The following is a 10,621-nucleotide window of genomic DNA, read 5'->3' on the forward strand; positions in this document are numbered from 1 at the left end:
TAGTTACATCAGAACTTGGATCCATTGTAGATACCGTTATCCAGTGGTTTCCATTTACATGCAAAATTTGCTCACTTCCAGGCATTAAAATATTTCCTTCACACAATACAAAAATGCAATCCTCAAGCCCTTTCAAATCTGGAAACTGCTTCTTTAGAAGAAACTGAACAGCACTTAGATGTGTGCCCCATAACCACTGTCCATTCAAAATTATTTGCTTGTCTGTATTGTACAATGGAATCCCTTCAATACGTAGCCACAATTCAGATAATTCAGTATCACCTGCGTCATCAATTACAATTACTTCTGATGATGTAGTATGAGGTGAAGTAGGTAAGGAAGTAGCATCCTTATCAGTGATTACAATTGTTGCATTGTTTTTACAGGATTTACCAGCTGTTGAATTATCAGAGAATGTTTGCTTGCATCTCACTCTGAACAATCAGTCAGAAGATATCTGCTCTCCTTCTTGTAACAGCCATAAGGCTGTTGTTTTGCGGATCAAGATGCTCTTATTACTACCAGTTACAACTTCCACTAAAGGATTAAACTTAGCTTTGCAAACTTTAGAAGTCGAAGCATTTAGTTTTGATTCTCCCTTATCACCCTCTGGTTTGTCTATACACTGGTACAGTGGTACTATTGATGAAGGCAATTTCCTATACACAAACTTTTGTTGCTCCTGGAGTCTTAGTTGCAAAGCACTATCAATAAGTTTGTGCTCAGCCATACTACTAAGGTCTTCAGTAAGTTGCAGACAATCAGTAGCAGAAGTATCATCTCCACTGAGACAGCCAACCTTCTGTAACATAACTGAGGTATCATCATCTTCCACTTCATTGTCATCATTGTCGTCATTGCAATCATTTACCTCTATTTTCTCATGAAAGCCACCATCATGGGTCCCATTTTCTGTGGATCATGCTATGATTTGCAGACATGGAGGCTTCACATTTGTTCGCCACAATGCTTTGCGAAACATCACTGCAGAGTGGCTTTCCAAGACATGTCATGGTGTGGCCCTTGAGCCACCTTTACAGCCACTTACTGGGGAGATCATTGCACCTAAGACTGCCAACCGTCAGGATGAGGCTAGGGCAGACATACATGCTAGGGGATTCTGGGGGCAGCGGCAAAGTGCCTTTTTTGACGTAAGGGTGTTTCATCCTAATGCACCGAGCTACTGCAACACCAGTGTCCCCTCTTTGTATCGACGTCACGAGGTACAGAAGAAACGTGAGTATGGTGACCGTGTCAGAGAGGTTGAGCAGGCCTCCTTCACTCCCCTTGTGCCGGTTTGCGACCACTGGAGGTATGGGAAGGGAGGCAATAGTTTTCTACCGTTGTTTGGCTGACCATCTATCTCGCCGTGGCTCTACTAGTTACAGTCAGACTCTGGCTTTTATCCGATGCACATTGTCTTTTTCTCTACTTCGGTCAGCTACAATGTGCATACGTGGAAGTAGGTCCATCTCGCATCGCTCCTCTGATGCCTCTCCTGAGATGGGCCGCATTGATGAGCACAGGGACTTTTAAACTTTCAGCAATCTGATCCTTTTTATTCAGTTGTCCAGCACGTGCTTTCTTTGTGCTGGGGGTGGTAGGCAAGGGCAGTCCATCCAGCCCGGGGAAAAAAAATCCTAATAGAGCAGTCACCCTGAAGAGAATTCAATAGGTCAGCTAAAAAAAAAAGTAACCTGTATACAGATCAGCTACAAACAAGTCACCCTGTAGAGAGATCAGCCACAAACAATTCACAAAAATAAATAAATAAATTCCTACAATAAAAGTTTTGCTGTCCCACAATGTATGCTTGTTAAAAATTTCAGCCATTCCAAGTTCTTCAACCATACACTTTGCTCTATCTTTTCCCTTTGTTACAGCTTCAAATATTTTGTCATTGGTCATTTCAAGAACATCAAAAGACAATTTCTGCAGTTTGCGTTTTGCAACTCTTGGAAACAATATATGTGACCGGGCCTGCGAAAACAGGGCATGTGGGCACAAACTACACCCTGTCACACTAAAAGCCATATCTCAGTATTGGAACAGATTATGTGCATTCTGTAACTTGCATCCTAAAGTCAATTAAATTCTTACTAAGTGCAAAAAAAATTGCATAGCCATAGCATAATGGTATAACACGTTATGAGTGATGAAAGTTTGAAAAAGTAGGCGGAAATCATGTGCCCACATGCCCTATTTTTGCAGGCCCAGTCACATATCTTCACTGGTATCAGTTTGAAAGGCTAGCTGAATATGCAGGCGATGTACTCTTCGCAATAGACCAAGCATGTCAAAGTTAATCATAGTGGAAAATATGCTGCTCATACTTCTTGCAGTCCTAAACATTGCCTCACAACATTGAGATCCAAGAAGCCAAGGTAGAAAGCAGTCATTCTTTTTGGCATTGTCTCTTACTGCAATTAGAAAGACTATCAATGCATGAGCATTCAATTCAATGCACATATAAGCATTACATGTAATAAAATTATCCTTCAAAGTATATGCCTTGTTCAGTATTAGCCACTTCCTCCAATAGTGCACAAAAAATGCTACATACCACAAATTTTCAATTCTTGAAAGTGGGTCTAAGCTTATGTCTAAATACCCATCCATAACACACTGGATTAATTCAACATAGCACTTTGTAGCATTTGCACCAGGTATTTTAGAAAGCAAGTGAGATCCAGAAGTAATAATGTTTACAACTGCTTGGAAATTCTGTTTGTCCTTGTGATTTATGTCTTTTAATCGTAACCCGTGTTGGTCCTTTTGAAATTTGGAAGTCAAGGCACCCAAATGATCACCTGTTGCAGTAAACTTTCCCATTGGCAATGCAATTCTAGGCTTCAGCAAACGACTCTTCAATTTCACAGCTAGATGAACTGTATCTTGCATGAAGCCTATTTTGTTAGGTTGAATATGAAACCAACCTTGCCACTTCTCAGGTATACGTGCAGGAGTATACAGGTTGGAAAGAGCAGATACCTTTTTTGTACAAGCAGAACCTGGGGCTGTGAGAGCCGTGCACATCGTCATGCATTTCATTCTTCTGCTATCTCCATCAGCCCGAAAGCTTAAAATAATAATATGTCGCTTGAAACACTCTTCTACAATGTACCTCCACCTTGGTAACAAATCTTCAGCTGAAAATTTATTGTCAGTTCCTAAGCAAGCCAAGCACATAGGTGGCACATTTTGGCATAAAGGCTGTGGCATGTAAACATATGCATACTTTGCTATTGGATACTTCTTAAACATGTCTTCCATTGCAGAAAAAGAATCAGCTGTACAAGAGTTCATTTTTGGTAAGCCATTCTCATCTAGTGGCAAGACAAAGCCTACACACCTGTTGGTTGCACTGTCATATTCTACCCGTCCAACAATTCTTGTAGCATCTTCAGATATAGAGATAAATTTGGGGCTTCATATCGTTCAATGTGTTCTTTTAATTCATAAGAGCCCTCATCGATGCATTTGTACTGTGAATGGATAGTAGTTTGAATAGTTCGCACACACGGTAAGGCCTGAGGAACATTTTGCTGAAGAAATTCATATGCTAAAGACCCAGTATACAAAAATAGTGCCATTGCAAACTTTTTAATAGTGGTTGAATGCTTTTGATGTGTGGGGTATTTACCACAGTTTTGCTCTGCATTGCTTATCATGCTTCCAAGAGGTGACTGACATTGAGTTTGATTGGATCTTTGTTAGATGCTGATAAAGAAAGCTCTAACTCTTTTAGCAGCATGGAAAGTTTCTCATTTTTATACTGCAGTTGCTCAATGGTATCCATTACTTTCCAGTAATCAGTAATTTGTAATTGTAGGGGATCTGCAGCTGCTTGTTCAAGAGATCTCTTTTTTCTCAAAGACCATGACCAATGTGATTGGTAAGAATTTTTATGAGCCCCTCTTTCCGTTTCCCGGAAAGAGGGGCTTTCTAAAAAACCTACTTGTTGGAAGGGTCATGATGGCTGGTTTCCGTAGAGGTGGGATTACTAGAAACATCATTCAAAGATCTATGACTGTTACTACAGAGATCATGATAATTAGGATCATTTGGTGCCACTTTTGAAATGCTATTCTCCTGGCTGACATTGGACACTGGTAAAATGCTATTTCCCTGGCTGAAACTTGACATTGTTGAAACGTTATTCCCCTGGCTGATAGTTGGCACTGTTGAAACGCTATTCCCCTGGTTGACATTTGACCCTGTTGAAACACTATTCTCTTTTGACACTTTTGAAATGCTATTCTCCTGGCTGACATTAGACACTGGTAAAATGCTATTTCCCTGGCTGAAACTTGACATTGTTGAAACGTTATTCCCCTGGCTGATAGTTGGCACTGTTGAAACGCTATTCCCCTGGTTGACATTTGACCCTGTTGAAACACTATTCTCTTTTGACACTTTTGAAATGCTTTTCCCCTGGCTGGCATTTGACATTGAAAAATTTAGGGATGATTGAATAAATTTTATTTTAGATCCACCAACAGCATTGTACTTTTTAACACAGGGTGTGGCATGCCGATAAAAATTGGAACAAATGTATGAATTTTTGATTTGATGCAAAGTCATCATGTTCCACACAAAAGACACCTAATCGAGACATCAAATTTCCCACTTCTTCTGTTTGATGCAACATTTAGTGTGTAATCCTCACCTTCTTGCAAATTATGGTAATCATCTTTTTGTTCACTAATCCACTTTCTCACACAGAATCTGATTTGCTTATAGATATGAGCAACCGACAAAGTATTAGATTCTGAACAATCAGGGTCAATCCGGGGTATCTTGCATGCCAATTCTGGTTCATTGCTTCTTTTACAGTTAGGCTTACTATTGTATGATCTTTTTAGTTGTTGTATGTCCTTTACAAAACTACAAATGCGAAGTCTATGCCCAGGTGGAAATTCAAATAGCATAGTTGCTGGGAAAGGGTTATGATCTGAGCTGGTGACATATTTCTTCTGAAAAAAGTTCTCAATTTTTTAAATAGAATTTCCCGATTTCTCACTAATGTCCATCTCCGAAATGACCTCAATTTCATCAAATCCTGATGCTTTAAAACAATTTATAATATATGGTGGTAGCTTCTGCTCTAGTAATTCCAAAACTTTGGTGGTATTGCTCTCACCTATTTGTTGATCACTTAAAATTTTCCAAGTCACAATTACTATACATATGTACCTGAATTTATCAAATCAGAAGAATTACAAAAGCTGGATGAAGAAGGCTCATTATGTTAGTGATTCAGTAGCATATCTGAAAAAAATTTCATAAAACATGATCCTAATTTAAAAGTATCATTACACCTGTATATAGACAAAACTGATCACACATTGCAAGTTTCACTTAAAATTATTAGTAAAGAATTGTAATTATAATTATAAGGATAAAGGCTTCCACCTACACATCAATAAACACTTGCACCGCTATAATTATGTACTGTAGTACTTTCCTACCAACTGATACATAGTCTCACATAGCTACTGTAGTGAATATCGACCTACAACTGGAGTAATGTGAGCACAATGAACTTTACGATGAAAGAGACGATATACAGATCAAAGCTCATCTCATATAGTTAGTAGACTCACACAAAATAGGGCATACTAAATTGTAGCTAAATGTAGCTATAGTACTGTTAGAGAGTGTGTATATTATTGTCTCTATATGGAGCTCTATGTTAACCCAATATTACCTAAGTTTTAAATAACGCGCAAGTCCTTTATTACCGAATGGCTAATATATTGCCATAATAACGGTGCGCGCTTAAACAAGCGTATCATCTACGGTGAATATCCGATTAATATGTGATTTGCACCATTGTCTTGGCAATGAAATAACCTTCAAACTGCTACCAAAACTGTTAAATTGTGATGAAGTATGGCAGGGATAACATCGCTGGAACTGGCGAGATTGTTAGAAGAAGTCTTCGACTGTAACAATTCGAGCGTGCGCGTTTAAACAAGCGTATCATCTACGGCGAATATCCAATTAATAAGCGATTTTTACCATTGTCTTGGCAATCGAGGAGGCTTCCAGGTGCTACCAAAACTTTTAAATTTGGACGAAGTATGGCTAGGATAACGTCGCTGGAGCTGGCACGCATGTTAGAAGAAGACAGTGACTGGAATGATTCGGATGAAGAATGTCACCGTGGCAATAGAGACGATTCTGATGATGATTTAGTCGACAACAATGGTGCTGAAGATTGTCCACTTGATTTCATCGAGCGATACGAGGTATTCCATTGTGTTTCAAGTTGTAACAGAGCTGGAAACTCTTATTTCTTCGCGCATGTTCTTTACCGTCTGGTCCCAAGGTGATTCCAAGTGAATACAATTTTTTGACAATGTTGTACTTATCTATCCAGTGCAAGTTACCTTTGTACTATGTTTTTATTAGTGTTATGGCAGTCCTTCTTAATCTTACAATTATTTTTACAGATGTATGAGGCTGATTTCCAAGACTGGGGACCACCTCCAAGTGATTTTGTGGACAAAACTGTAAAGCCCTTACAGTTAGAGGCTGGAATCGTTGAAGGTGACAATGACAGGGAGGTGGAACAGATGGCTAATGTCGATGTATGTGAATAATATGTTTGTACACTGTATATAGCTACTACTTAATTTGTTAGGTTTGCCAAGAAACCCTAGAGGCTGGTGTTATGAGTAGTGAAATACAGCAACTGGTATGTTCCAATTGTTTTGTAAGCACTTGTAAATAAGTTTACTCTTATAGGATGCTGATGTTGACATTGAGAGCATGGAGGTATGTTCCAGTTGTGCTTGTGAACAGTTTTTGATTCATTTTTTCAATAGCATGCTGACGTTGATGTCCAGGACGTGGCAGGGACAGCTGATGTTGATGTCCAGGATGGGACAGGGACAGCCGATGGTAACAATAGTGCAAGTAATGATAATGGACCTAACGGGGAAACACCATCTCTGGGCGTTTCTATAGATCTTTCCAGTCTTTTTAGACCACCCACCAGGCCAGCTAATCCACCTTTGCCATCAACCTTTACTTTGGCTGGGGATCCATTTACGCAACCCGTGGGACCAAAAAAACCCTTACCTCCTGACGCTAGGCCTATAGATTTCTTTCAACAAATTTTTGACGATTCTCTTCTTCATCGCATTGTGTATGAGACCAACCTGTATGCAGAGCAAAAAGGTAAGTATGCTAAAACTTGGTATGATCTGACGGTCCCAGAACTTAAGGCCTTTTTAGGGGCGTGCATTTTAATGGGAATAACGAGAATGCCTCGAGCTACCCAATACTGGCTCAAAAGTGACATCTTCGGTGTGTTTCCCGTCATAACTGGTGCTTTAGTTCGTGATCGTTTCATGGATATCTTGTGGACCTTACATTTCAATGATAACGAGAAGGCTGCACCTAGGGGGTCCAGTGAGTACGATAAGTTGTACAAAGTTAATCCTTTAGTAGACAAGCTTTCTAAAAACTTCTTGGCATTGTATAATCCGCACAGGGAAAACTCCATCGATGAGGCTATGGTGATATATAAGGGTCAATCCTCACTTAAACAATACATGCCCAAGAAGCCTATTAAAAGAGGTTTTAAGGTCTGGTGTAGGTGTGATAGCAAAAACGGGTACACTTGCAGCTTTCAGGTTTATACAGGTAAGATAGGGAACACCACAGAGAAAAACTTAGGTGCCAGGGTAGTGAAGGATTTGTCTGCGCCTATCAAAGGTAAGGGTTACCACTTATACTTTGATAACTTTTTTTCTAGTCCTAGGCTATTGGCGGACTTGGTGGCTGAGGAAATCTATTGTGTAGGTACAGTGGTAACCAATAGAAAGGAGTTCCCTAAATTTGGTAAAGCTCGCATAAATGCATTGGGTAGAGGGGACCATTTAGAGAAGCAGGTTATAGGTGATGCAGTCCATTGCTTTGTGTGGAGAGATAGGAAACCTGTGGCTTTCGTTGATACGATTTGTGATCCCAGTGAGACAACTGTTGTATCTCGCAAGCTTAGTGATGGTAATCATGCAGATTTTACTTGCCCAGTAGCTGTCAAGCTTTATAACCAGAACATGGGGGGTGTAGATTTGGCTGACCAACTGCGGAAGGCATACACTTGTAGCAGAAAATCTAAATCTAGGTGGTACATGCGTTTGTTCTGGTTTTTTTATGATGTAGCTATTCAAAATTCTTACATTTTGTTCTGTGAGAGTCCAAACCATGATTTGCCTCGATATATCTCTGGACGATCAAAATATACCCACTTAGAGTATAGAAGAGACCTAGCAAAACAGCTCATTGCAACTTTCACAAATAGGAAGCACGTAGGTAGGCCAAAAAAACGCCCATCTAAATCTTCTGTGCATTACCCCAAAAGGTTTGATTGTGCGAGAGACTGTGTGCACTGTAGTACAACTGAGAAGCGTGTGCGTCCTTCAACTGGTTGTGAGACTTGTAACCTCCATATGTGTATAGATTGTTTCAAACCCTACCATATTAAGCATAAGCTAACATAGTATGTATATACGTAGCAATATTGTTTATCCACATAATTTAGCCTTTCAGATGAGATATGTTCTGCTGTTCGTCGATGTCGACTATATGGACACATATATATATATATGTATGCGTGTATGTATGTGTTTGTGATAACAGCTAGGGATCGAGCTGAAACTCATGGGTTTTTCCTCATGAATGTATGAGGTTTTTTCCCTGGAGATGGGGGCCCTAGCCATCTCCTAAATGAGGCTAAACCATTTTATTGCTGGCCCCAGCTCGTATTTTATTGTCTTGTAATTTTATTGAATTTTACAAAATAAATTATTTTTTCAATAATACATTTTTTTAAAATTCATTACAACAACTGATAAGGTTTCGTGGTCTAGTAGATGTCACACACAGGAAGTGTGTCTCTCTGCGAGTTCCGTTTCCAACTTTGATGTTGATAGCTCCTTATGTGTCGAAGACATGGCCGCCTAGAGCGAGGAGTGTACGCGTCTTCTGTAATAAAAGGATGCATGGTTATCACTGATTCGCTATACTTGGCTTACCTTGTAAGGCCGTCACTGATCGACAATTGACGTTCATTTCAGCCAGTTCGGCGGTAGCACTTCGAAGATATTCACTGTGGAGATGAACGCATATATAATTTATCCCGCTCCTCAATATTTTTATAAGCTTGCGTACTTCCAGATTTCGAGGGCCCCACTCATCAGCACTGTTTTAAGTGCAAACGAATTTTTGTGGTTATACAAACGTCACACACCGGATGTTTATCTAGTTGTGTATCTTATGTCCAAATTTGGAAGTACTGGCCTTTTCTATGGCGACGATATGAATGTTTCGAGCGGATGGCGCAACTTTCCCCTGTAGTAAAAAGAAGAACGGTTTACGCTACGAAGTACAATATACTCCAACTACTAGAACAATTCATTGTGAGTTCTTATGCTAAGTTTCAGACGCCTAGGGACTTGGGTGTTGAAGTTAGAGCGTTTTGAACAAACTCGCTTATATCAAGAAAGTACCAAAAAAAAACTTCGGTAACGCCCGTTTATGGCAATATATTAGCCATTCGGTAATAAAGGGTTAACGCTTTGCTCAAGGATTAGTTCTATAGAGTTAACCAAGAGTTTAGCTATCATTTCAAATATAACCTTGAGTTTGACTGGTCTAAGGGCAGGTCGTGGTAGTTCGGATTGTGTCTGAGACGAGGTCTGAGATGCTCCTTGTGCGGCTCGTCCTTGTGATCCGGCTCAAAATTAAATTCTGTCCCTTCATCACCTTGTTCATTACTCTTTAAATCTTCGTCTACTATTGGATCTCTCTCAGAAATACTTCGGGAATTTTTGCGATCTGTTAAATCCAAGGCTACATCAGCGCGGAAGTTGCTGCAAGCTCGGCTGAGTGTCTCAGTGTTACTCGTTGGGTCACTAGAGGTGTCACTTTCATTGCAATTCACTCCATCCCTCGCTGCTTCTATCGACTTGTCCCTAGGATCGTCCACGCCTTCACCCCCAGATGATCGAGCAGGAAATAGCTTTGTTGAATCTATGCATTCACTTGATGCCTCGCTTGATGCTGCTATTTGTTTCCTCGAGCATAAATCTTGAGATAAATCTTTCTTCTCCATTTCATAGACAACCGCAACTGAATACGAAGTGAGAGTGTAATTACAAAAGCACGAGGCACAAACCTTCTATCAATCTTGCACTTGCAGCTGTAGCTAGCACACGGTAACACTTTCGAAAACTTGTGACGCATTAATCACGTGCGATGCGTTTACGTAAATTTACGGAAGATTGCGGATAATTTTCATTCGAAGATTTAAGATTTACAAAGATTTATACTTAGATTTTTACTGTAGCGTACGAGATTTACGCTTGGTTGCGGACCCCTCGCAACAGCCTCTTGTGGTCTCACACACATTCCTGTTATTGTGTACAAGGCTAGGTTAACAAATTCGTCAAGTTAAAAGCCGACAAATTGCTACTAATTGACAAATAAAGCCATTAGAAATAATCTCGCGCTCGTAACTACATACAGTACCTATGGCGACTAACTAGCGCAAGCGAAACACGGATGTTTCTTCGAGCTCGTTACGTCACATTGGGAATTTGTACAG

At 40.0% G+C, this 10,621-nt stretch overlaps 1 protein-coding gene and 1 long non-coding RNA gene across 2 annotated transcripts; one reads left to right on the forward strand and one right to left on the reverse strand.

Annotated features, from left to right (window-relative positions):
* Nucleotides 1-5,958: 5,958 nt before the first annotated feature.
* Nucleotides 5,959-8,854, forward strand: LOC136247579 (piggyBac transposable element-derived protein 4-like). The gene is made up of 5 exons (XM_066039340.1): nt 5,959-6,254; nt 6,459-6,596; nt 6,650-6,703; nt 6,754-6,783; nt 6,834-8,854. Exons 1-5 carry the CDS (start codon nt 6,087-6,089, stop codon nt 8,514-8,516), a joined length of 2,073 nt encoding a protein of 690 aa, XP_065895412.1. The 5' UTR covers nt 5,959-6,086; the 3' UTR covers nt 8,517-8,854.
* On the reverse strand, nt 8,792-9,588 carry LOC136247581 (uncharacterized). The gene is made up of 3 exons (XR_010697656.1): nt 9,187-9,588; nt 9,051-9,124; nt 8,792-9,000 (listed from the first exon to the last, which is right to left on the reverse strand). It is a non-coding gene; the product is annotated as an uncharacterized lncRNA (long non-coding RNA).
* Between the last annotated feature and the right edge of the window lie 1,033 nt (nt 9,589-10,621).

This window comes from Dysidea avara, chromosome 2, assembly GCF_963678975.1.
Source record: "Dysidea avara chromosome 2, odDysAvar1.4, whole genome shotgun sequence".
Taxonomy (NCBI): Eukaryota; Metazoa; Porifera; class Demospongiae; order Dictyoceratida; family Dysideidae; genus Dysidea; species Dysidea avara.

Coding starts and splice junctions, on each gene's coding strand:
- LOC136247579 (XM_066039340.1), top strand. CDS start 6,087: ATGGCTAGGATAACGTCGCTGGAGCTGGCACGCATGTTAGAAGAAGAC. Junction 6,255..6,458: donor ATTTCATCGAGCGATACGAG/GTATTCCATTGT, acceptor TTATTTTTACAG/ATGTATGAGGCTGATTTCCA. Junction 6,784..6,833: donor TTGACATTGAGAGCATGGAG/GTATGTTCCAGT, acceptor TTTTTTCAATAG/CATGCTGACGTTGATGTCCA.